The following is a 25,161-nucleotide window of genomic DNA, read 5'->3' on the forward strand; positions in this document are numbered from 1 at the left end:
CCAGGGCTGCCTGGCCTCGGGGACCTCCAGGTCCTTATCTCTAATACGGTCATTGGGAACTGCAAGCCGGCCGGCCGCCGGAATTCCGCACCCTGCAAACCGTGTCGCCGTCCCCTGGGGAGGGTCAGTTGTTCCTATTTGGGTCAGTCCTTTCAAACAGCTACTGTGTGGTCGGCCTGGGGCCAGCTCTGTTCAGGGAACTGGCCGGACGCACAAAGCGGGGGAGGGGACCATGGAAGAAGGCTGGTTCCAGAGCTGTGAATGGACTGATCACTAGGGAACCGAAAAGCTTCACCAGGACCTGGGAGCAGGGCTCCGAGCTCAATTCCAGAAAGATTTATTGGCGCCCCCTATAGACCAGCCAGCGCTTTGTAATGAGTATACAAAGATGAATTAGGCCACAACAGCCCGCCGTCAGAAGCTTCCTGGCAGAGGTGAGCCAGCCTTTCAGAGTGGAGTTACCGCCAGCTGAGTGCTGTTAACAGGGACTGGTACCGGGGTGAGGGCCAGGGCAGAGGTGAGTTAGAGCTGGGACTTACTTAAAAAGGGAGATGGGGAAGGAAGCTGTCATTCCCAGCGGAGAAAAGAGTGGACCCATGAAAGGATATGGGGGAGCAGCAGAGGCCAGGATTCTGGGGGTCTGGAATGTCATACCCGGGAGTTTGGAGTTTAGCCTGGCCTTTGAGGATCCGGGGACTAACATGGAGTGTTTCTTCTGTAAGGTAGTGGTGAGCCAAATCGGGAAGATAGGACTTGGTCATGGAATACGGTAGGCCAATCTGGGGACAGGACAAGGCCTGACCCCAGAAGCCGGGAAGGTCTGGACAATAACGGTATTAACCCTGAGGGAGCAGGGCAAAGGGGAGAGGCCCCCAGCCCTGGGAAGGGCCTTGCTCTGGCAGCCTTTTCTCTCTGGCCTCCCCGCCCTGTTTGCCTGAGGCTGCAGCAAAAACAAAGAAAGAAAACACTCAATTGGCAGGAGATAAGCCCAGATAAGAGGCTGCCTTCCTCTGGAGGAGGGAGGCAGTCGGCCCAGGAAGCCAGGAAGCCGGGAGAGGCCTTGAAGAAGTGCCAGCCTGACCCTGCAGCAGAACCTAGCCGCACCCTCGCTGCGGGGTCTCTGCCACTCCACGCTGTCCAGAGGCAGGAGAGAGCAGCATGGAGCAGGTCCTCCAACCTGGCCGGAAGACAGTCTGCCATAGAAGGTCCAGGCCCGCCCTGCCTCCAGGTCAGGACATCTTGACTTAGCTGTGGCCTGGCACACGGGACTTCTGCTCTGGGCCTCAGTTTCCTCATCTGTAAAACAGGCATAACATCTCCCTCACAGGGATGAGGGGGATGCTGGGGCTCCCAGTCCCTGTATGCATCTGTGACTGTCAGCTTCCCTTCTCCCAAGAGTCCCTCGGGAGAAGGGTCACTACTAGGTCCACCCATTCCACACCTAGCGTATCATCGAGAGCCCAGGTCCGGTCCCCTGATGTCGGGCAGGTTCTGAGCTGACAAGGTCCGTCCCCAGTTAGAGTCAACTGCCTGCGAGGGGCCCAGAACCGCCTCGTCGGAAGATGCTGGGTGCTTGGGTCATATCAGGCAACAGGAAGGGGGGGCAGGGAAGGCTTCCTGAAGCAGAGGCCTAAGCCTTTGTGAAGGAAGGACAAGAAGGGCCCAGGAGGGAGAAAAGTAATGAGAGGTGGGGGGGGGGGGGGAAGAAGTGATAGGCCCGAGACAGAGGACATAAAGGCGGGAAATGTGGGGGGAGGCCACAGGACCTCTAATGTCAGGTCATCGGGGAGATCTGCAGGCCCCCAGCAAGGAGGTCTCAAGGTTAAAACCCAGCAACCCTTCACCGAGGGCCTGACCTCAACCCCACAAACCCTTTTTATAGATGAGGAAACTGAAGCCCGTAGAGCCAGACCCAGGGCCCAGGGCCCTCTCCAGAACTGCCCCACCCCAGACCACACTGCACACAGGGTCCCTGAAATCCACTTTTATTCATGTAAAAAAAAAAAAAAAAATTCCCAAAGAAGAGAGCAAGAAGGTGACCCTACTTCCCAGAGCTCAAAGTCTCCGCCAGTGTTCCAGGGGGGAAGTGAGGGAGACAACCCCCACTCTGGGGTGTGGGCACCAAGGGAGCGCAAAAACCTCCCGGCCCACAGTGACCCAGCACCTTCCTTAGGACTGAAGGCAGGAAGGAGGGGCTGGGGACTAATGGGGCCCCAGGAGGGTGAAGTAAGGGGGTTAGTGTGGGGTTGCTTGCCCCGGTTTAAAAAAATAAAATTTCTAAAGATAAAAAGTTAAAAAAAAAAACAAAAACAAAAAAAAGAGCCTTAGTGTCTTAGCTTCCTGCCCTCCCAGCACCCATCCTGTGGCCACCTCTCGCTCAGCCAGTTCAGAGCTTCGTATTCTCCTCTTGGCTCTCTGAGTCGGCGCCAGACAGGTGCCCGCCGCTCCCAGGTGCGTGACCATTGCTGGCACAGGCCACCAGATGCCCGTCCCCCAGCCCCTCCGGCGTCTCGCCCAGCAGGCTCCGGCAGGCCTCCTGGGGCAGCCTTGCCCGCTGTTCCTGACACTCCTGGGCCAGTTGGGCCAGCAGCTGCGGGGGGAGGAGGGGGAGTATCACAGGCGAGGCCGGGCCGCCCAGCGCCCTGCCTGCCTCCCGCCCGCCTCATCCAAGGCCTCACCTTGGGCTCCTCTTCGGCCAGCTGCTGCAGCACCTGCTGCTGCCCGGCCACAAGGCGTTCGTGCCGCTGCTTCTGGGCCTCCTCCAGCTGCGGGGGGGGGGGGGGGGGGGCAGTTGGCAGGGGGGAGGCTCAGCCACGGGTCCCTATGGGAGGGGTCAGGGCCCTAGGGCTCTGGCTACGGAAGAAGTCAGGCAGGTGCAAGCCCCCCCCCCAGAGCTGCGGGGCCAGGATTCTGACGTGACCCAGCAAACATTCCAGACAGAGACTCCAAAGCCATGGGACACTGTTACAGGCAGTTGGCTCCAGATAGGATGTCAGGGGGCAAGAGAGGGCTGTGGGGCCCAGAGGGAAAAGGTTCTAGAAGTCCCTCTAGGATAATATAGCAATAGGCCGGGCACTGAGATGGGTTTCTAATGAAGGAAGGAACAGGAGGGGGCTGCGGCGGGACCTGAGCCTCACTCACCCGACGGATGGAGTTGACGGACTCGGTGATGTGCCGACGGTTAATCTCTGTCAGTTCCCTGCAGGGAGCAAGACAGAGTGGGCTCGGTGCCCAGCCCCCCAGGCTCCCAGCCCCCAGCCCCCCTGGCCCCGGTGCCCTTACGCCTCCTTCTTATGTTTCTCCCTTGTCTTGGCTTCTGAGATACTGTTGTGGCGCTTCCTGTCCAGAATCTTCTGCAGCTCCTTCTTCTCCCTGGACGAGCCGGTGGCGGGGAGGAGGAAGGGTGGAGGGCAGGTCTGGGGGCTCTCCCCTCCTCCTGACAACACCGGGGAGCCCCCTGCCCCACCCACACAGGATCCTTGGCCTTCACCTCTCGTTTGTCTCCTTCAGCCGCTTGAACTGGGTCGCGTGAGCATCCAGGACGATCTCCCTGAGCCGCTGCTGAGCCTGCGGACACGGGCGGCCACCAGGTGACACAGGCTGAGGCCGGGTCTGTCCGAGAGACGGGCCCCCACCCCGCTGGCTGCCCCACGCCCACCTCACCTGTCGCAGATGCTCCAGCCTCCGCTCGGCCTCTGTATCCGCCTGGGCCTCCCGCAGCTCCAGCAGACTCTGCACCTGTCTCTTCTGGAACTCTCGATACCGCTTCACCTCTTCCTCCTCCGCCTTCTCGTCCTCCCCGCCTCTGCAGGAAGAACCCCTCTGGGTGACACTCAGGTTGTCACAGGGACTCGGGCTGGGAGGGCGGTGTCTGTTATGCCAACAACGAGGCCCATCAGTTCCATCCGAATGACGGGAGCCTGTGTGGGCACCGGTTGCTGGAAATACGTGCTCCTCGTGGGGGGGGGGGGGCGGGGGGGGGCTTCTAGAGCGATCTAGTTCCCCGGCAGGGAGGGCGAGACCCAACGTGGGAAGACTCTATCTCCCTGGCACCGGACCCTCCTCCCTGGGCGTCAAGGAGCTCACGTCGTGAAGAACCCCACGCGCGCGCACCCCCGCACGTTCCCGTCACCGCGCACGGCACACACTCGCGTGCACGTGGTCTGGACACTCACAGGACACCCGGCCGCTGCCGGCACCTGCGCTCAGCCCGGGCCTGGGCCAAGCCGTCGAGCAATCGGCGAGTGAGGGCAACCGCCTTCCGCTGATGCTTCTTGCGCAGCTCCCGAAGCTCTCGCTCTTGCCGGCTCCGGAGTTTCACCAGAGCCTTGTGGCCTCGGAGCTCGTCCAGCGGGGCCGGGGCCACCTCTGCGAGCGACGGGGCAAAGGTGGGCGGGGCCGGGCCGGGGCAGGCCAACCCCGCAGGGGCGCCTCACCCCCTCCAGAACAGCCCCTGCCCCGCACCTGAGAGGAGGCTGGCGATGAGGTCGTCGCGCTGCCCTGGAGAGCGGAGGCAGGGCCGTGAGAGGCTGGCGGACGGCAGAGCGGAGCTGCCCCCTCAGCCCACCCTGGGCCCAGGCTGCCCCTTACCTGGGCTGCTGAGGGAGGGGCTGGTAGGGGACGTGGCGGGGCCCGGGGGCCGGCGCGGGGAGATGTCCAGTGTGCTGGGTGTGGGGTTTGGGGTCACCGGCTGCTGAGATGGAGTCTCCTGGCAGGTTTCTGGGCCAACCTGAGCCTGAGGGGGAGAAAGCAGAATGCTCTTTCCAGAAATGCCGTTCTCTCCAGGCCCTTCTGTCCTTCGCCACCTCCCGGGGCTCCCCGATGCCCCTGGTCCGCTTCCCTCGGCCCGTCTGGCCTGGACTCCCCGTCTAGAATATGGGGCTGTTGAACACCCACAAGAGAAGTAAGAGGTAATAAGGTAAGCATTTCTAGAACCCCTGTTCCACGCAGGGTGTGGGGCAGAGAACGTGAGGTCACGTCCCTAGGATGCCGGGCCCCCGTGCATGTGCTCAGGAACTTCCAGATTGTTCAGGAAAACCTTGGCCCCACCCCAAGCTTCCTCCCCCTTTCCCAGTCCCCCTCCACCCTCACCCACAGCTGCTCATCTTCCTCGTTGCTTAGCTCCTGATTAAATCAATGAAGGAAGTGACCGCAGAGTGGGCACCAGCCTCTCCCGCTGACAGCTCCAGGCAGCCTCATTTCTCTGCCTGCCACAGGCCCCGGGGGACCGGCTCTCGCTGTGCGGGCAAGCCTCTGCTCCTGACCCCTCCCCACAGAAGCCACTGCCCATCTCCTGGCCCCCAGGACCCCAGGGTTTAAAAGCTTCTGTGGCTTCCAACCGCTTTGGTGAGGCAGCCGAACCCTGCCCTTCAGCTGGAGAGATTCCAGCCCGGGTCTGTCCTGAAAGCCTCCTGCGCGCAAAAGGGGTAGTTTCCACCTCCTTCCGACGTGGACAGTCACCCGAGGCAGCTGAGCCTACTGAGTCTGAAAGGCCAGAGGCCCCACACCAGGCGGCATGGCAGAATGGCCGGCGTTGGAGGCCCGGTTGGAGAGCCTCGGTGTCCCCATCTCTACACTGGGGTGGCAGGACCCGACTCAGGTGACAGGGGGCGGGGGGGAGGATTCTAGGAGTCGAGTCGGTGAAAAGAGCTCACACCGGGCCAGGCACAGATCTGACGCTCAGCATACCCTTGGCTCTATTGTCTAGTCTGGACGAGAGGAGCCAAAAGGGGAACCGGCCCCGCAGGCAGAGGGTGTGGGCGAATGTCACCGGGCTGGCGTCGACAGTAAGGCAGTGAACAGCTCCACTCGGGGAGAGGAGCCAGACCACCAGCTGGCACTGGGATAGGGCAGTGCGGGCAGGGGAGCGTGGAGAAGACGGGGTCCAGAGATCAGCCCTCACCGCCCCGCCCCACCCACACCCCCAGCAGCCCCAAGGGTCCAAGTCACCCGGAGCCTGCTGTCTCCCGCTCGCCCCTGACCTGCCCTGGCTCACCTCGCTCTCCCCGATGAGGGCGGCCAACTGCTTGGCCCTCTGGTCCATCAGGCTGACATGCTTGATGGGGTTGATCAGGGCCTCTGCGTAGTCTGGGTGGGGAGCAGAGGGCAAGGGTCTCAGAGACAGAACCCCCGGGGCCACACCTTCCCCACTGCTCTGGTTTCACGGAAGGACCACGGAACCCAAACCCGCCCTCAGGGCTGTTCACCACCCTCAGCTGGGGCCACCTGGCTCAGCCACTGCCAGACCCCACCGGCACGCCTGTCCCCCACCCTGCCTAGCCAGCCCCCCACCCCCCGCCCCTGCTCACCCTGGTGGTCATCAGGAATATAGTCGGAGGCTTCGGTGTATATGAGCAGGGCCGGCAGGCAGAGCGGCTGGTTGGCCTCATTCCGCAGGCAAATGTAGTGGTACCCTGGGAGGGGGGGACGGCAAGGTGGCTGGGCCCCACTGGGTACCCGCACACACCGCCCCTGTGCTTCCCAGAGCCCAGCTGGCCTCACCTGAACGGATGGCAGAGACGGGCAGAATCCGATGCCCCACAAACTTGCCGCCTTCCTCAAAGGCCGCGATGCGCAGCGAAGCCAGCGTGGGGAGCACCACCTGAGGGCCCACACCGGTGCTGAGCCAGGGAGCTGACCCACGGCCCCCGCGTCCACAGAGCCACAGCTGACCACAGCCACCAAGGCCAGCGCTCCGAGTGGACCCTCAGACGAGCTGACCCAATTACTGACCATCGGTCACCGTCGCCACTGAACCAGTGGCGGCCTCCACGGCCTGGCCAAACAGATGGCGAGCAGCGGAGAGAACAGGCAGACCCCTCCAGGCACCGCTCTCATGGGACGGTCCCGGTCATTGCCAGGTTAGAAACTGTACAGTGAGCCTTGAGTCCGGGACGGAGCCACACCCACCCCAGCGGCGCACCGAGGTCCAGTCCATCCGGGAGGCGGGGCAGAGCTGGCGTGAGCCTGCGGCTGTGATCTCAGACAGGTCCTTCCTGCCTGAGCGAGGGGGTGGGCTGCCCCCGCTCCTCGTGGGGGGCGCTGCAGGCCCTCCTGCTGTCTCACCTTCCTGTGCTCTTCTCAAAGGCTGCAGAGGGCAAGGAGCCCAGGCCTGACCCTGTCACACGCGGGGCCTGGAGGTGACAGGCGCACCCGCCTTCCGACTCGTGACCACCAACCCATGCACCTGCTTCCTGCTGCCCCGAGGGCCCGGCAGGGCAGGCGCAGGCCCCGGGCTCACCTTGGGGAAGTCAAAGGGTTCCTCATCCCACACAGGATTGAATGAGTTCCCCTGAGACGTCCGAGTGCGGTATTTGCGCCGTGTGTCAACGGGGAGGCCAAACATGTCCACCTCCACGTAGATGCCCACCTTCCTGTCGGACAGGAACTGCCCCGAGATCACCTGAGGGGGCCAGGAGGGTGAGGTGGCTGCGAAGAGTCCCGCCCCCAGGACACCCTGCCAGGGCCCTCCCCTGGCCCCACCTTGACCCGCAAGGCATTGGCCACGATGCCGTCCACGATGACTTCGGTGAAGGGGTCGAAGGACTTGTCCGGCCGCCGCATGAACTCGGGCTTGAGCAGGTAGCCGCTGCGCCCGTTGTACTCAAACACACCCGCGTTGAGCTGCATCGCCACATCTGGGGGTGACGTGGGGACGGCAAGGGTCAGCCAGCCCCCTGGGGTCAGGAGTCGGGAAGGACAGTTCAATGCAGAGGGAGGACCAGGGACCGGGAGGGTCAGATCAAGTGGGATCAGGGGGAAAGGTCAGCCAAGGTCAGGAGTTGAGGTGAGCCAAGGTCTTGGTTTGGTCTGGAGATCTGGGATCAGGCAGTCAGAAGTCCTTTCGGACAAGGTCAGCAGGGTCGCAGAGCAGAAACTGGCGAGGTTGGAAGCCGGGGGGTCGAGGCAGGCTGGTGCTCACCCAGGGTCTGAAAGTTGAGGGCCACAAGCTGGCAGCCCACGTTCCAGAAGAGCTGGGGCATGTAGTTGGAGGAGTCCACGCGGGTGCCCTTGGGGTAGATGCGGCTGAGCTGTTGTTTATTGTATCTGAGGTGGGCAGTCAGGGGCCATGCTCTTTACCGGGCCCCGCCCCAGGCCCACGCTGCGCTCCTGTGAACCCCCTTCCCGGCCTCTGCCCCTCCGGCCCCCCTGCCTCCCGGCCTAGCCCCCACGCAGCCTCCCAGGCTAGCCCCAAGCCCAGGCCAAGGTGCTCGAGGGTGAGGACCCTGCGCAGGTGGCACAAGTGGGATCAGAACGTCCGAGCCCGCCTGTGAGCACCCCCACCCTGGTCTGCCAGCCCCGGCAATGCGGAAGGATACTCCACAAACTCCATGGGGCTCTTGGTCAGTTGCTCCATGGCCTTGGTTTCCACGAAGGATGACATCTCGAAGCATTTGTTCCTCTCTGGGGGAGGGGGGGGGCGGGGAGCGGGGGAGGGGGGTCAGGTCTGGAGAGGCTGGGCTGGCTCCTGCTCCCACCATCTCCCACCCCACTCACTTCGAGCAGCCTCAAAGGACTTGAACTTGACAGGCTCGATGTAGTTGACGAGTGTTGACATCTCCTCAGTGGCATTGACTTCGCTGCTGGCAGTGCCCTGTGGCCGCCAAAGACAGGGTCGGCAGGGCCATGCCCCCCAGCCATCAGCTGGAAGTTGCCTCATCTGCCCCCTGCCAGGAGGGAGGTGCTGACCCTCTGCCCGCCTCTGCAATTGGGCCCCAGCCGCTCCGTGGACCATCAGTCCTGGTCCCATCTGCCCCACAGGCTTCTCTCTGGAGCCTTGGCGACGTGCCCTGGGCCCCACCTTCCTCCTCTGCCTCCTGCCTCCCTGATCCTTGGAAGCTGGCACTCGTCACCCAACCCCAGGGACTCGGTTATTCACGTGCAGACGAGCTATTATTTCCAATTACCATCTTGCCGTCTCCTCTCGGGTGACCCACCAAGAGCCTTGAACTTGACACCCTCAATGCTGAGCTTGGCCACGCCTGCACACACCCGCACACACCCTTCCCCAGTCTGGTCCCCTCCCAAATCTGACCTCAGGATCCACCTTTCCTGTCACCGCCGCTCCTCAACTCAACACTCCCTTGTCTTACACTGCCCCTTCCTGCACTCTCCAGTCCTGCCACAGGGCCTTTGTACACACGCGTACGTACGTGATGTTCCTCTTCCTCAGGTCTAATCGCCTAACCTCCCCGCCCAGGTTGGTCTCTCCTTCCCCCCAGTTCTGCCCCCTAACTCAGCCTCCCCCGGCCCAGTCATGAGCATAACTTCACACTTACTTCCGTGCCTATGTACCTATGACCCCCTCCTCCCCCCATCCCCCCACACACCCTGGGAACTCCAAGAGAACAGGAATAACATCTGATCATGGTCAGACCCAGTACACAGTGCTGTGTCTGGCACACAGTAGGTGTTCAGCAAACGCTTGGGGAATTAAAACACGCTGCGTCTGCCTCTTCCCGCCCGCGGGACTGACCTCATCTGAGGTCGGCTTTTTGGGATCTGCCTGTTCCTCCTCTTCCTCGTCTTCCTCCTCATCCTCACGGTCGGCAGATCCAAGAGCATCAGGGCCCCGCTGTAGCCCCTCCTCGCCCAGAGACTTCCGAGGCTCCAGGCTGGGCTTCTCAAGGCCCAGCTCTTCCCCATTGCTCAGGCCCAGGCAGCTGTCAGAGCTGGGGGACCCTGCAGAAAACAGGGCCACAGGGGTCCTCAAACATAGACACTCAGGAGCCACGAGGGGCTGTGTGTGGAGGCGACTCAGGGGGTGATCTCAGGGCAGCGTGGCTGGGGGTAGGAGCAGAAGCCAAGAGTAGTGCATAGGGGTCACGGGTCAAAGGTCAGGGTCCAGAGTCCTATCCATCAGAGAGGTAGGTAGCGTGGCTCAGAAGGGTGAGAAGCCAGGAACTGAGATACAGGTGCCTTGGCAGTGGGGGTAAAGGATGACACAGTGGGATTCCCAAGTGAGGCGTCAATCAGAGCCATACCCAACGAGGTGGCTCAGTGAGGTGAGCGGTCGGGGTCACGTGCCCAGGGGACTTCGATAAAGTGAGAGGTCAAGGGTTAGCTAAAATCATAACCAAGGGGTGGACGGACTCAGTGGGGGTCACAGAAGAGGGGTTGGAGGTCTGAGGGCCACACCCGAAGCATGAAGAGGTAGTTCATGGAGGTCAGAGGCCAGAGGTCAGAATTCAGGGTCATAATCTGGTTAACAGGAGGGCTCTGCGAGGTGGGAAACTGAGGTTGAGGGGTCAGAAATCGGATGGAACCACATCCAGCTGGGCTATAGTTCAGTGAAGTCAGTGCCCGGGGACAGGGGTCAGAGGTCCCATCATCAGCTGCGTGGCAGTAAGAGACCCCGCGGGGAGGGAGGTCAGGCCGGGAGCCGCAGGAGCGTCACTGGGGAGGTGGAACTCAGTGAGGTTAAGAGTTCAGGGTCAGGATCGGGGGTGAAGGCCGGGCAGGGGCCATACCGAGCTGAGGTGAGGAGGGCTCGGTGGCGGCAGAGCTCTCGCTCAGGGCCGAGTTGCTCTGCTCCAGCGGCCGCTTGCGAATGGAGCTGTTGGGGACACCAGTGCTGGGCTGGTGTCGCTTCTTGTTCTTCACCAGGATGCGGCCCATCAGGTCCTGGGGGCTGGGCAGGGGGACGCCCGGGGCCAGCTGGCGGGCACAGACAGGTCAGGGCCTGCAGGGGCACCCTCACTCCCCACGCCCTGCCCCAGTGCCAAGCCCTCATACCGGGTACTTGTCCAGTGGGTCGATGAGCAGCGCGTCCCCGAAGATCGAACGACAGTACTCGGCCATCTTGGCCTGCTGCTTTGCCCTGTGGGGCCAAGGTCAAAGGTCAGAAGATCCTGGACGGGGTGGGGTGAAGCTGACTTCAGTCCCCAGGGGAGACCAAAGGCCCTCGGGGTCGGAGGGTCACAGGAACAAAGAGTGCCCTGGTGGGATGGCTGTCTTGGGCCGATCGGGGGGATCCCCGGGGCAGGGGCCCACTCACGAGTCCACGTGGTTCTCGAAGGAGAGGATGACAGGGTAGGGCGAGGTCTTGAAGGCGGTTTCCGCAATGGCCTCGAGCACGTCTCGCAGCGGCACCTCGGTGGTCATGGTGAAGCCGTGGGTGATAAAGGGCTCCTCCTCCGGGGGCCGCCCTTTCCACACGTCCAGCTCCACGCAGCGGCAGCCCCAGAGCAGTGCCTGCCGGTACATCTCCACCGACGACGTCCCAGCCAGCTGCCCCGCTGGCGGCCAGGCTCCATCACCACAGCCGCCCGGCCAGCCGGGGTCCTCACCCTCCTCCCCAGGCCCGCCACGGCCCCTCAACCAGCCAGGCTGGAGACGCAGAGGCCCCCGCGGCGGCCCGGCCCGGCCCGGCCCTGGCACGCTGTCTGGCCAGCCCTCCATCACTCCTTAATTCACTGTGGAACCAGCATCATCTCTCCTAAAATCCCCCAGGGCGGGGCCCACGTCCTGCCACCCAGCCCCTGGCATCCATCCAAACCGGGCAGAGTCAGCATCGAGCAGAGCTGGCTGATGGCGGGTTCCTTCGCCGGGGCTCATCCTCTCTCAGATAAACATCCCCCTCCTATCTACTGGCCTCAAGTGGAGAGCTGTCCCCAACACCCCCACGGCCCTTCATTTCCCTTTCCTCCTTTCACTGCCTGCCGCCGCCCTGAAATAGCCTCCATCACCTCCTGCCCGGGGAGGCCCCTCGCTGCCTCCCATGCAATCTCTGCAGAGCACCTGCTCCCTTTATTGGGCCTCATCGCCTCCCCTGAATAACACCCTCCGAAAAGCCCTTCCCGCCCACTTACGATAAATCCAAATGCCTCCGGTGCCCTGGTCTAGCCCTGCCTCCTTCTCTCACTCCCTCTCACCTCTACCTGCCCCAGCAGCCATCCCGCCTCCGGCCTCCTTCCTGCCGAAGCCCACCACACGGTGACCTGCGCCCAGCCTCAGTGTCCCTTCGCAGGCCAGCCCTTCCCCAGCAAAGGCTTCTGGGCCATCTGGGAAATGTGCCCATGCCGGGAAGCCCCGCTCCCCTGGGGTAGGCTGCCTGTTCCCTGCCTGCATCCCTAGGACGGGTCACCCCCAAACGAGGGAGGTGACGTGAGGGGCAGAGGGCAGAGGTCATGGATGCCACCGCTCCAGCTGCCCGAGGGTGGCTCACTCACCTGTGAGATAGGTGTTGTGTGAGGAGTTGATGAAGTAGGCGCTTAGCGGCTGGGTCATGTCTGCGCTCAGATCCAGGGCCTCCAAGGGCAGGATTCCATTCTCCTCACCCCCCAGGTAGCGGCTGAAGCCCTCCATGGACATCTGGTCTGGGGGACGGGTGGGCTCAGCCGGGTCAGTTGGGGCGCCTCCTGCTGCCAGCCCCCAACTCCGACTGGCTCCCCTCCGGCTCACCTCGTTCCAGGAACTGCTGGTTGGGCTCATACTTCTCAATGAGCAGCCGGGCCTGGGAGGGCCGCAGGGGTGGGTACAGCACTTCGTTGAGCCTCGGGTCCCGTTGCTTCTGGTTGATGAAGTCCATGAGCTGCTCCAGCGTCAGGTATGGCTTGCCCTTGGCGCCTCTAAAGGGGGTAGGAAGCTGAGTCAGGCTAGAGCCTCCCCAGCCCCTGCTCCAGGCCCTCGCCCCGGGAGAAGAGGAAAGTTCTGGGCCTGGCTCTAGCACCTGCTGATTGGGACTTGGGCAAACGGCTGTGCCCCGTGGGCCTCAGTTTTCCCATCCACCCTCCTAACCACCAGGTGCCGGCATTGACATTAGCGAGGGCTTTGGAGGCCACAGAGTGTTTGGCCTGCTATGCCTGCTTCCCACCTTCAGCCCCAGTCTTCACTCGCCGTGTGAGCTCAGGCAAAGTCCCACAGCACATCGAAGCCCCTCGGTCCCCAGCCTCGGGCACAGGCTGATGAAAGTAACCCCAGCCAAGGATCAGCACAGAGCAGTTCACGGCACAGCCTCGGCCCCAGCCCTGGCGCACGGGGACCCCCGGCCGTGCCGCTTCCCCTGGCTGTGCCGGAAAGAAGGAATGCCGGCAGAGGCCAGACACAGCGCTCTGGGGGCTGAGAGGTGGGCCCAGCCCTGCTCACATCTCCAGCAGGATCTTGTCAATGTCTGGCCGCAGACACAGCTTATTCAGGAACCGCTCGAAGATTTCCAAGGAGAACTCGTCGGGCCGGATGGACTCACTCTGGGGACCAGAAGCGTGGGGTGAGAACCCAAGAGACAGCGAGCCCCAAGAGACCAGACACCCTCCGTGACACCCTCCGTTGCTCCTGTCCCGGCCTCCTCACCCGGTTGAAATTGAGGCCACAGGATTCCAGCGCAGTCTCGACGCGCTTCTTATCTGCTGAGAACATCTTCAGGATGCTGAGCAGGTGAGAGGGGTCAGGGTCAGTGGGGGCAAAGGTCACTAAGGTGGGGGCAGGAGAGAAGGTGCTGAGGCAAGGGGTACTCACTTCTTCACTGGGATCCGTCCATCCTGGTTCACCTGCAGCTTCAGCTTGGTGTATCTGGGGAGGCAGGCAGAAGGGTCACGCCTTGGGCGTGGCCACCTGAACCCCCGACACCCCCCAGGCAGGCCCGGGACTCACGCTTTTCTCAGAAAGGTGTTCCGGGAGGCGTTCTGAGCCAGGATGTTCATAGCCAGCTTGAACAGCTCCTCGGTCCAGACCTGAGGGGTCAGGAGACAGGGTGGGGGGGGTGAGTGAACGGGAAACAGAGGGGTTGGCCCAGCCCCAGCCCACACCCAGAACCAGGTACGTCCATAGTTAAGTGCTTAAATACTGCCTTGTCAGAGGCTGATTAGAAATAGGGGTAGAGGACAGCCTCGGACACAATGGATGCTCACTAAGTGACGGCTGACTCAGCAGTGAGGCTCCCCAGGGCCGACCCTTTGGCCCCAGCCCACCTTGGCTGTGTCATCCTGCACGGCCATGAAGTTCAAGAATGTTGTATTCACCGGGTCTGGCCCGGCCACCACTGTCATCAACTTCTCCTCCAGCCGGGTGTCAGGGCCTCCAAAGCCCAGCACCTCTCGGATCTTGGGGTCCTGAGTAGTTGAAAGCCAAGGGTAAAGAGGGGTCCCCCCAAGGCCTCGCTCCCACCCTCGGTCCGGGACCCCATCACTCACCTTGGGCAGGCGGGCATAACGTCCCGTCCGCGTGTCCCTGATGGAACTGATGTCCAGGGTGTCCACCTCCTGGGGAAACCAGATGCCAGAGTAGGTCTGAGAGGCTATGGGGCGGGAGCCAGGGGCCCCCAAGATCTGCCCCCTGGGCCAGGGAGTGGCTACCCCCTGCTGTAGCCCCAGCCTCAGCCCCCGCCCTTAGCACTTCCTGTCCAGGGAGCCGTGGGAGAGGTCAGCCAGCAGCTGGGCCCCACCCTCCTGGGTGGGTAGGAGGGATTCAAGGGTTCGGGGCCAGGGGTCCTAGACCTGAGCAAGTTGTACCAGTGCCCACCCTCACCATGTTGGGTCCTGTCCAGTACAGGAAGAAGCCATTGGGGTCCACACGCAGGGTCACCAGGTTCCGACTGGAAGCCTCCTGGGGACGGGACGGGAAGGCAGGGGTCAGTGAATGAGGGCTGTGGCCGAGGCTTGATCCCTGGACTCCCTCCGGCCATCCACCCCAGTGCTCCTGCCACTGAGTGAAAACGAAGCCTCATCCAGCCCACAGGTCCTTTGTGGTTCCCTACGGTTCTTGGATAAAGCTCACGCGATTGTCCCCGGCGTGACATTTGGGGTCCCAATGCCCCTCCCGCCCTCACCTGTATCCTACTCTAAGACTCAGTCACAGGGACCACTGACTCCCTTTCCCCTCCTCCAGCTTTTCCACTGTTGCTCCTCTGCTAGGATATCCTCTCCTTCCTTCTCTACCCATGAAATCTGACCCCCCCTCCCCAGACCCCAACCCTGGGCTCAATTTCCTCAGAGGGTCTGACAGCTCCCTAGTGGTCGGAGGCCCCTGGAGCCCCCTGCAGAATATTTACGGAATGAAAGCAGAGGGTTTGGAAGTCTGACTTCCACAGCTTTTGTGTCCCCCAGGGCCTCATGACAACCAGTCAGCCCTTACATCTGCCTCAAAGCCCATGACCCCCCCCCCCACCCTGCACCCAACTGGAGTCTCACAGTCTTGTGGCTATCCCCAACCTTACAGAACACAGACTGAGTCCCCCCAGAAGGGGACTCACCCTGCCCTTGGGACTAGACGGTGAATTCTGTCTTCCCTTCCCTCAAACAGCCCTGCGGCTGGCAGAAGGACAAGGAAGGGTATGCCAGCTCCATTTTCTGAGGAGGATCTGGTCCCTGGCACACTCCCAGGGCCACCCTTGTGCGACTCAGGACGAGCCGCCAGAGCTGGGGGGAGGGTCATCCAGACCAAGTGGCCCTCTATGAGCTCACTCAGTCCTCCTAACAACCTTATGAAGTCCGTGCTATCCTACTTCCCATTTAACAGATGAGGATTCCGAGGCACAGGGAGGCTAGGTGCTGGCTTAAGGTCAAAAGGAGGTGCTAGGACCTGCTCGCAGGCAGTATGGCTCCAGAGTCCCATGGCCTGGGCAGCAAGGAAGCAGGACTCCTGCTAGGCTCTCAGCTCGTGGCCTTAGCTGCCACCCCATTATGGGGACTGGAGTTAGTCTCTACTTTCCAGACTCAGTTTCCTTTCCTGGAGAATGGATCTGCAACCAGCCCCGCCCATCTCTTTTCTTACAAAGGGCAGGAGGCCTTGGAACTTTAGGGATGTGGGGACCTCCCCGCCTCACTGTGCTGACGCCCATCCTCAGCCCCTCTCTGGGGTTCCCAACCCTGCCCTGGGGCTCAGGTCCCCCAGTAGTGTGAGGAGAGGGGAGTTCTGTGGGTACCGACCCCAGGGCCTTCCCCTGCCCCTTCCCTGGTGTCTGGCCTTCAAAAACAGCCCAGGCCCCCTGCTCTTTAGCCCCAAGTCTCAGTCAGCAACCCCCACCCCACCCCCAGGGCCCTCTCCCAGTTCCCACTTCCTTATTTGGGTTTATCACACTGGAAGGAAAAGGAGAAACTTTTCCCTTGCGCGAGACTGGGGGGAGGGGTCTCCTCTGGTCCCTGGAGTTCCCAGGCACCCCTCTAAGGCACACCTGCTGCCTCAGGCCACGCCCCCAGCCCCTCCCCCCAGCTCCCACGCCTACCCGCCCCACCCAGCCGGAAAGGAGCTCAGAGTCTTCCAGGCCTCTGGCCTGACTGGGAAGGAGCAGCGGGGAGGCTCAGACAGGCGGGGTGGAGGCCCTGGGGAAGGAGGGGCCCAGGGGGCAGAGGAGGGGGCGGTGTAAAAACGAGGGTGGGGCGCAGGAAGGGGCGGGGAGCTGCAGGTGGGGGCCGGGGCATCTAGGAAGCACCAGGGGCAGGGGCGATAGAAAGGGGGGCCAGGATTTATTGGGTTTCAAAGTCCCTGATGCTAAGAAGTGGAGAGCAAAGTTCCCCAGGAGTGGAGGAACTTGGGGGGCAAAGACTCCACTAGCGGGTGACTCGGTGCTCTCTCCTGAGCCTTGAGCCGGGATGGGCTCCTGAAGCAGGGCAAAAGGGTGCAGCAAGAATAGGGTGAAAAAGTGATGAATGGAGAGCAATGTTCAGGCTAGGGTACTAGGAAGAATGGGGGTGCGCTGAGCCAGATTGGGGGCCAGGGTCCTCCAGCCAGAGTCTAGTGCTGGGCAATGGTCTGGGGACCAGGCCGGGGTTGGGGGAACCAGAATTAGACCGGGAGGGAGGGGTGGAAAGAGCGAGTGAAAAGGGGGGGTCCGGGATTCATTGGGGTTCAAGGTCTCCGGACCAAGGAGTGGAAATCCAAATTTTCCACAGCTGAAGGGATTGGGGGTGGGGTTGGGGGCCAAAGTCTTCATTACGGGCACGACTGGGGACTCAAGTTTCCGGAGCACAAGCGAGACTGGCTTGGGAGGGGGGGGGGGGCACCGTGGCCAGCCCAGGCTCGGGTGGGGGGTCCCCGGCATCTGACTGAGTTTCAGCGAGGGAGTCCCAGGATCTGGGTGGAACAGGGGGCCCCCGCGCTTACCTCGTCCCATTTGATGAACTTACTCCCGCGCCGCAGGGTCTCTACCACGGTGGGCGGCTCCAGCTGCAGCGCGTGGACGCCGGGCCTGGCGCCCGCCATGGCCCGGCCGGGGGCGAGTCGGGGACCCACGGAGCCCCGACGGGGACCGACGGCGCCGCTGCTCCGTCCGCGCGCTCCCGCACGGCCCGCTCCGGCCCCGCGGCGTCAGCGCCCGCCCGCCCGCCAGTCTGTCCCGGACAGACCAGAGAATCGGCGGGGCCCGGGTGGGGCGGGGCGGGGGCGGGGCCGCTTTGGCCCCGCCCCTCCCTGTCGCGTCGGGCCCGCCCGCCCCGCGTCCGCGGCTCCCCCTGGCGGTCGGGGCGGCGACTGCAGCCAGGGGGGATGGGGCAGGGACATACCTGGACCCCGGCACTTCGCCGGGGGTGCTCTTCTGGACTTGCTTGGGGTTGGAGGAGAGCGCTTGGCGCCGGGGCGATTGTTAGGGGTACAGCCAGAGAGACTGGGTGTAGAGGGCGGTACTGAAGACCGAGAGGGTTCAGCCCGCTAAGGTTTCGGAGGGGCGGGGACGAGGGTACTACTGGAGGGCCAGACTTGGGCCTGGGGCGCCTTGCCCCCATCACACTCCAGCAGCACTTAGCTGAATGCAGGAAAAGCCACTCCCACCCCACCCCCTCTGCCCTCACTTCGCCTCACCCCCCCCCCCCCCCCACCCCTGCTGCAGCTTGGTCTCCCCCTCCCTGGGAGCACTTAGCCAGCTAATGGGCCTCCTGCCGGCTGGCGCCCCTCCCCCGTCCCTAGCCCGGGGAGGCCGGGCGCCTGCCGCCTCCTTTAAGGACCTAAGCATCCCGGCCTTCCAGAGTGAGCCCTAGAATAGCGCCTTCGTTCTGCAGACCCCCATGACGGAACCTGGAGCCCGTTGGACTTCCTACGGAACACTGTGAAGGAGACAACTGGTCGCTTGCCCAAAGGGTTCAGAAGCCTCGTGGGTGTCCACGAACAAGGGGGGTTGAGGAGGGGCTCCGCAGTGCCTGGCCTACAGCAGGTGCCCTGAAATCTGCGCTCCAGAGATGGGAGGGGGGAAGGCGCATGGGCACCAGGATAGGTGGGGGCTGCAGCCCCTCCCGCAGGGCTTGGCTGGGGGGGCTCCTGCCTGGGGGCCCCTGTGGGAGCCCCCCCAATACAGAGGCAGTAGCAGCAGTAGGTTTAAAGTAGAACTCATCCAGAGGGGCCAGCCAAGTCACCTAGAAACCCAGAAAGAGACTGGAGCTGGTTCTAGGGGAGGAGGGGGCAGTCAAGGAGGAGCGGGCCCTGCAGGCCCCTTCGCCCCAGGCTCTCAGGCCTCCAAGGGGAGCCCTGCCTGGCACTGGCCATTCCCCAAATCCCCACCTTGTTGGACACCAACTCTAACCTAACGAATCTCCCTGCCTTTGGTAGAGGCCCTGTGGGGTGTGATTATTATCTCCATTTGAGGCCCAGAGAGGGGAAGAGACTTGCCCAAGGTCACACAGCTTTGTAGGAGGATTTGAGCCCTCTGACTTGAAGGCTGGCTCATCCTGCTTCCACTCCTTGCCCTTCAGGAGACCAAGAAAGGAGGACAGGACTTGTGATCCTCTTGTCCTCTCTCACAAGAGCAGCAGGGTCATACCCTTCAGAGATCCGGAGATCACTGGCTCTCACTGGACAGAGCCCTGCAGGGTGGAGAGTGGCCTTTGTTCCCACAGGCTTAGGTTCAAGTCTACCAACAAAACTCAGCCCTTCTGTGCCTCGGTCACCTTGCCCAGAAGCTGGAGGTTGTCAGAGGATGAATAAGCAAATGGGTACAAAATGACCCCGAGCCACAGGCCGCTGGACATCTGAGGAGTGGCTAGCAGACCGTGGGGGCATCAGGGAGGAAGAGGAGAGGGCACAGATCAGCCCTGGGGCAGGGGGCCTGCCGGCCAATGGCAGGGCTAGCAGGGCCTAAAGGCAGGCCCTGAGCGTAGGGGCCCGAGCTGTGGGTCCTAGGCCTTGGGCAGGGATACTTCGGAGAAATGCTGGGCAGCGGCTCCTTGGAAAACAGGATGGGAACCTGTTTCCCAGGCCTGAGCCTCTCCTCTCTCCCCCCACCACCGTCATGTCTCCCGAGGCTAGGGCAGCCCCATTAAAGGACTCCTTCCTCCTGGACACTTTCTTCCAGTCCTGGTGATGGTAATAGGGTTTCTCGGCAAGCAGTAATGGCGGAAGGAAGGCAGTCTTTCCGCCTCTACCCTCGATTAAGGGAGCGGTTGTGGCCCACGGGACCCTCTCCAGGGCTTCTGGTCCAAGGAGGCACTGAAGGAGCCTTAGCTGCACTCTGGTGGCCGGAGGGGGGGGGTGGGGGCTGGGGAGGCCACAGTCTGAGGCTGGCAGGATAAGGAGGAGCAGCATACTCCAGTCCCGGGAGGATTCAGGCAGGAGAGCAAGGGCTGAGATGTGGGCCTTCAGCGCTGAGCTCTCAGCCCCCAACCACCGGAGGTTGGTAGAATCAGCCCCCTTGAAGAGGCTCAGAGCCGGTAAGTGACTTACTTGCCCGTGGCCTCTCAGCGTGCTGGGCAGAGCGCAGATTTGAACCCGCTTCTTCCACTGCCAGGTTCTGTGCAGGGCAGCCCAGCTTCCACCTCTGCACTGACCGTTCTCAGGATAGGTGGCCATGGGGAAGGACTGAACATGGTAGATATGTCATAGAAAGTAGAGAGAGGGAAAAAAAAAAAAAAAGAAAGTAGAGAGAGGGAGAGTTGGGAAGAGCATTGTCAGCTCCTCCCCACCCTGCCCAGAGAACCCCCAGGGGTACCGTGAAATTTGGACATGACAGGAGGCCTCCCTCAGGGGAGGAGGGATAGGAGAGTCATCACTCAGGGTCACAGCCTCTAGGAGGCAGAGCTGGGGCTGGTACCCAGATCTTTATGGACTGTAGGCTCCACTGCCACAGCAAGTTATGGTCCGCATATCCCCACTCGTAACTCTGAGCACCCCTAAGGCCTGAATCAATGCTCTAGTTCAGAAAGAGCAGACCGGCCCTGGTAGGGTGAGGTGGGGTGTGGTGGGGAACTTGGACTTGGGTAAATTGGCTCAGAGCCAGAGGCCGGGCCAGGGATGGGGCTCCTGGTGGAAAGGCTGGGTCCTGCCTAATCTGCAAGGGTAAGGGTTAGCCCTCCGCCAGCTCTCCAGGCTGGATGAAGGGAGGATAAGGCCAGGACAAGGGCTGGGGAGGGAGGTGAGCCCATTCTACCTGCCCTGGAATGAGCCCTGTGAGCCTGCCCTCAAACCCAGGGCCCTCAAGGAGAAGCCCACCTTGCTATTCCCCCCAGCACACACACACACACACACACACACACACACACACACACACACACACACACACCATCCCCAGCCTCTGGGTTCATTGTCTCTTTTTCTCAACTACACGGTAAGCCTAACAACGTTCTGGGCTTGAGTTTGGCTGCAGCACCGGCTGTGTGACCCCGGGCCACTCTCAGCTTCTCTGAACCCTGCCTGCTACAGAGGGCTTCTGTGGCATCCAGAGAGAAAGTGTCTGTGAGAGGCTGGGACAGAAACACTGACTGCCCCCCAGATCCTGAGACTCAGTCTGGGACTGCGAAGGGCGAGCCTGCTATCAATGGAAGCATCTCGGAGGAGCTGTACAACCTTGCTGAGTGGTATCTGGGGGTAGGGGGATAAGTAGAGACCTTGTGACAGGGGGCCTGAGCTCCCTCTCTAGCTGTGTTGGTCAACCTCTGTGATACAGTCATTGAAACTTCCACATATTTTCTTAGTTAACCTTCTGACGGAGCACCTGGGTGGCTCAGCCAGTTAAGCATCTTGACATCGGCTCAGGTTGTGATCTCACAGTCTTGGGATCAAACCCCACCTCGGGCTCCACACTAACGACATGGAGCCTGCTTGAGATTCTCTGTCTCCCTCTCTCCGTGTGTGTGTGTGTGTGTGTGTGTGTGTGTGTGTGTGTGTGTGTGTCTGTCTGTGTCTCTCTCTCTCTCTGCCCCTCCCCTGCTCACGCGCTCTCTCTCAAAATAAATAAGCTTAACCTTCTGAGGAAATGCTAGATACAGAGGAAGCCATTCATTCTTTCACTCGGTCATTTATTCAGCCAATAGTTACAAGTCTGGCTCTGTCACCGGGAGCTCAGCAAGAATCGGGTCATTTGCCCCATCTGCGTGATTCTGAAGCCCAGCCGGTCCCTGTGCTTTGGGCATCAACAGTAAACAAGGGCCACACAGAGCTTGGCCCCATGGGAGACAGCGATCACATAAGAGAAAGACTATTCAAAGATACAGAACTCAAAGGGTGCCGGCATGAGATACACCATCTGTTTGAGAGAGGTAGGCCAGCTAAGGCGCCTGTGAGATCTGAAGGACAGAAGAGCGGCAGGGCGGAGGATCTGTGGGAGGGAGAATGAGGCGGAACCGACTCTGGCTGGAACCGACTGTGTGGAACCGACTGTGAGGAACGCTTTTTATGGGTCGTCATTCTTATCTTTATTATCGGGAGTGCCGGCTCCCCTATTTCCCAGCCCTTTACTCCTGCGTTTCCTCTTTGTACACATGGAGGTTGCGGGGTGCGAAGGGCCGCGCCCTGTCGGAGCCGCCGAACGAGGGCGCCCCAAACAAGTTCTGCGCTTCCCCTCCCTGGCTCCGCCGAGGGGGAGGGGCGGTCAGGCACGGCCAGGCCCTGAGAACTACATTTCCCATAATCCCGTTCCCCACCGCCATCTTGGCCGGTGGGCGGTGGCAGCCTAGGGTCTAGCCCTTCAGGCAGTTGAGCCGGCTCCGTTCACCCCTAATCTGGGCCTCCACCATGGGTGGTGCGGGACCTCGCCGAGTAGGGTGTCCGGGGACCTGGGCAGCTCCTGTCCGCCTTCTCCACCCCTCCACTCCTGCGAGCCTGGGCCACGTGTCGGTCTACGCGGAGAACGTTGCTTGCCTTCCGCTGGCCAAGGACCTGAGGACCTAGACGACGGGGGCTCCCACGTCTCCTCTCCAGACCCCCGCCCTGCGCATTGTGCCCACTCCCCTCCATTCCCAGATGGCCCCTGTTTTTGCGTCAGTGAGGACAGAACACTAGGGTCCCGGCGGGAGCGCAAATCCTGGTACCGGGCACTTAGAACGCCTGGGTTTGAGGCAGAAAGGTTAAAAGGGATAGCGGACAGCCAGGCCCAAACCCCTGACGACTAGACCCTCCCCTAGCCCCTGCCCGGGGGCGGGGTGGGAGTGAGGGGCCTGCAGCGGGACTGGCCCTTTAAGGGGGTGTGGTCGGGGGGCGGGGAAGCGAGTGAGACAGAGAAAGCGGCTTCGGCGGCGGCGGCGGCTGCGGCGGCGGCGGCGGCTCGGGCGGCGGCCGCGGGGGACAAAGGGCGGGCGGATCGGCGGGGAGGGGGCGGGGCGCGGCCAGGCCAGGCCCGGGGGCTCCGCATGCTGCAGCTGCCCCCGGGCGCCCCCGCCGCCGCCCTAGCCGCGGAGCAGCGCGGAGCCCAGCCCGCGAGTTAACCCGAGCCAGCGGCCCGGAGCCAGCCGGCGGGCGTCCCGGAGGCGGCGGCGCAGGGAGGGGCCCGACGCGCGCACGTGGCCCCGGCGGCCGCCATGGCGGACAGCGGCCCCGCGGGGGGCGCGGCGTTGGCAGCCCCGGCCCCTGGGCCGGGCAGTGGTGGCCCAGGGCCCCGCGTCTACTTTCAGAGCCCCCCTGGGGCTGCAGGCGAGGGCCCAGGCGGCGCGGACGACGAGGGCCCAGTGAGGCGCCAAGGGAAGGTCACGGTCAAGTACGACCGCAAGGAGCTACGGAAGCGCCTCAACCTGGAGGAGTGGATCTTGGAGCAGCTCACTCGCCTCTACGACTGCCAGGTGTGTCCCTTACTCTGCGCCGACACCCTAAAATCGTTCCCTAGTCGGACTGCTTGGGAACCCCGCCTTGCGCCTGCCTGTCACCCGGAGTCAATGGGCGCTCCGCTTCCGCGCGCTCCCCTCCCTTTCTATACTCCCCGCCCCCAGTGTATGCTCTTTCTTGTCTGACCTTAGGTCACTCCTATCTTTTCCCTCATGACTCCCTCATGTCACTACTCTGGTCAAGCTTGGGGTCCTCAAGAAGCCTCAAGGGATAGCCTGGGCCATGGGCAGGAGGCAAGAGGCTAGTCTGGGCTGGCGGTGGTGGTAAGGTGATCTACCTAGTGCTTCGTAGCCTAAACTGGTTAAAAGGCGCAAGCCTGGTGGGGTTGTAAAGGGTCTGGGCTGTTCTAATGGGCTAGCCTGCAGCTCCATTTTGGTGTAGGGGCAGGCTAGCCTGTCCTCTGGGTTTTGGTTCTCCACCCCATGACTCCTTCCTTGCTCAAATGGTGACTCAGGCCCCTGGGGGGCAGGGTGGAGGAGTGGGCTTGCCCTGTGCTGCCTACCCTAGACCAGCCCTGGAATGCAGCTGGCTCCAGACTGGGTAGACGCTTCCTGGGTGGGGGGAGGGGTGGCAGGCACCCCCTCCCTCAGCAAAGTATGGGCTCTTTGTTTCCCCATTACCAGCCCTGGGTCCTTCCCCATGACCCCTCACCCTTTACTTCCTCCCCACTCCTGGGAAGCTGTGACAGGTGTTTGGGGGAGGGGAAGGGGCTGTGATGAGTTGGGACAGATGGCCCCACCTGTGCACTGATTGAGATGGAGCCCGGAAGTTGGGACAACACAGCTGCAGGGTTCTCAGCCCAGGGTCCCCAAGCCTTTGCTGTCTGGCCCTGTTTGGCACCCAGGGTGCCCAACTGGCAGGGACAGGAAGCTCCCCCCCGCCATCGGGCATTTTGCCTTGGCACAGGCCTGATCTGTTTTCTTCCTCAGACAGCTGCTGCTGTCTGCTGGGCAAAGAAGCCTGGCTCATTCTGCGGTAAGGCAGGGGCCTCAGCCGGAGCCCCTCTCACACCCTCTCTCCCGACTCAGGCCCTTGTCTCTCCCTCCTCCCCCACCCCCACCCCAGGAAGAGGAAATACCAGAGTTGGAGATTGATGTGGATGAACTCCTGGACATGGAAAGTGATGATACCCGGGCTGCCAGGGTCAAGGTGAGAGAGGGGCCGGGAGGCATCAGGGCCGAGTAGGGAGATCAGGGAATAGAGAGCTGCCTGGACGCATGGCCCCTTGGGTAAGCGAAGCTCTAAATTTAGGCCTTCTTTGGTTTTAGTCAGCCAGCCCTTGAGATGTTGGGCCTCAGCTTCTGCTTCCGTCAAATGGGGCTAATGGTGCTCGTCTAGCTGTTGAGTCGCTGTGGTATCGCCTGTGCCTCGGGGGTGGCCCCAGTCCCTTGGAAATAGGTACAGGTGAGCTCTAGGCCCCTGTTCCTTAGAACTCACAGCTATACTTGTCCCCCCATGCCCTCCCAGGAGCTGCTGGTTGACTGTTACAAACCCACCGAGGTAAGTACGTGGCTGTCCCAGAGGCTGGGGTGAGAGGAGCCTGGGCTTCTGTCATCTTGGGGTCTGGCCTCCCTGATGTCTTCCCTCCTGTCCAGGCCTTCATCTCTGGCCTGCTGGACAAGATCCGGGGCATGCAGAAGCTGAGCACACCCCAGAAGAAGTAAGGGTCCTCGACCCACATGAATGGTGGCTCCCACAGGACAATCGCTGCCCCCCGACCTCGTAGCAACAGCAATACCGGGGGGCCCTGCGGCCAGGCCTGGCGCCATGAGCAGGGCTCCCCGTGCCCCTGGCCCAGGGGCCTCTTCCCTGCCCCCTCAGTTTTCCATTTTGGGGTTTTTTATTGTTATTAAACTGATGGGACTTTTTGTGTTTTTATATTGATTCTGCGGCGCGGCCCTTTAATAAAGCTAGGATATGCCTTTGGTGCAGCTAACGGGCTCAGCTGGTCTCTTTTAGGGGGGACACACTCCTCTACAACTGCTGTCGGTGCAGCTTCTCCCCAGGTGACTGCAGGCCTTCCTGAGGGCCACGTAGCCATGACGATAGCCCAGTGCCGGCTCCCACACCATGAGCTCCAAGTGGCTGGGGAGCTGGAGTGGGGGGAGCGGTGTCGCTGCTGGCAGTTAGGAACACTCCTTTTCCCTCTGGGCAAGGACCACCGTCCCACCTAGGGCCTGGCCCTCACGATCCCCCCGCCACTGAGTCTAC

The 25,161-nt window shown here is 62.2% G+C and overlaps 2 protein-coding genes across 4 annotated transcripts; one reads left to right on the forward strand and one right to left on the reverse strand.

Moving 5' to 3' along the window:
- Positions 1–321: 321 nt before the first annotated feature.
- On the reverse strand, positions 322–17,284 carry PLCB3 (phospholipase C beta 3). 3 transcript variants are annotated; one of them, XM_053899554.1, is made up of 32 exons: positions 17,038–17,284; positions 14,464–14,541; positions 14,130–14,198; positions 13,908–14,048; positions 13,591–13,670; positions 13,456–13,509; positions 13,291–13,366; positions 13,087–13,187; positions 12,403–12,569; positions 12,171–12,317; positions 10,997–11,237; positions 10,735–10,819; positions 10,470–10,656; positions 9,476–9,681; positions 8,497–8,593; positions 8,319–8,403; positions 7,922–8,046; positions 7,483–7,637; positions 7,241–7,402; positions 6,502–6,601; positions 6,309–6,413; positions 5,996–6,087; positions 4,591–4,735; positions 4,465–4,500; positions 4,176–4,368; positions 3,664–3,871; positions 3,491–3,567; positions 3,283–3,372; positions 3,142–3,199; positions 2,679–2,765; positions 2,371–2,590; positions 322–1,296 (listed from the first exon to the last, which is right to left on the reverse strand). In XM_053899554.1, the coding sequence occupies exons 1-31, from the start codon at positions 17,134–17,136 to the stop codon at positions 2,387–2,389; spliced, it is 3,750 nt and encodes a 1,249-aa protein (XP_053755529.1). In that variant the 5' UTR covers positions 17,137–17,284; the 3' UTR covers positions 322–1,296; positions 2,371–2,386. The 3 variants fall into 3 exon arrangements, with proteins under 3 accessions (XP_053755529.1, XP_019270365.1, XP_053755528.1); XM_019414820.2 differs by lacking the exon at positions 322–1,296 and having other exon boundaries at positions 1,970–2,590; positions 3,664–3,805; XM_053899553.1 differs by lacking the exon at positions 322–1,296 and having other exon boundaries at positions 1,970–2,590.
- A 4,985-nt stretch (positions 17,285–22,269) lies between these two features.
- On the forward strand, positions 22,270–24,881 carry PPP1R14B (protein phosphatase 1 regulatory inhibitor subunit 14B). Its single transcript, XM_019414814.2, is given in 6 exon segments — positions 22,270–22,518; positions 22,521–22,624; positions 22,626–22,907; positions 24,016–24,099; positions 24,418–24,450; positions 24,546–24,881. Coding segments are annotated over 6 exon segments (609 nt in total). The 5' UTR covers positions 22,270–22,481; the 3' UTR covers positions 24,615–24,881.
- Positions 24,882–25,161: the final 280 nt, after the last annotated feature.

Source organism: Panthera pardus, unplaced genomic scaffold (assembly GCF_024362965.1).
Source record: "Panthera pardus isolate Hobbes unplaced genomic scaffold, ASM2436296v1 HiC_scaffold_12, whole genome shotgun sequence".
NCBI lineage: Eukaryota > Metazoa > Chordata > Mammalia > Carnivora > Felidae > Panthera > Panthera pardus.

Coding starts and splice junctions, on each gene's coding strand:
- PLCB3 (XM_053899554.1), bottom strand. CDS start 17,136: ATGGCGGGCGCCAGGCCCGGCGTCCACGCGCTGCAGCTGGAGCCGCCC. Junction 9,682..10,469: donor GCCCTCCTCACCTCAGCTCG/GTATGGCCCCTG, acceptor TGTTTTCTGCAG/GGTCCCCCAGCTCTGACAGC. Junction 4,736..5,995: donor CCCTCATCGGGGAGAGCGAG/GTGAGCCAGGGC, acceptor TCTCCCCCTCAG/GCTCAGGTTGGCCCAGAAAC.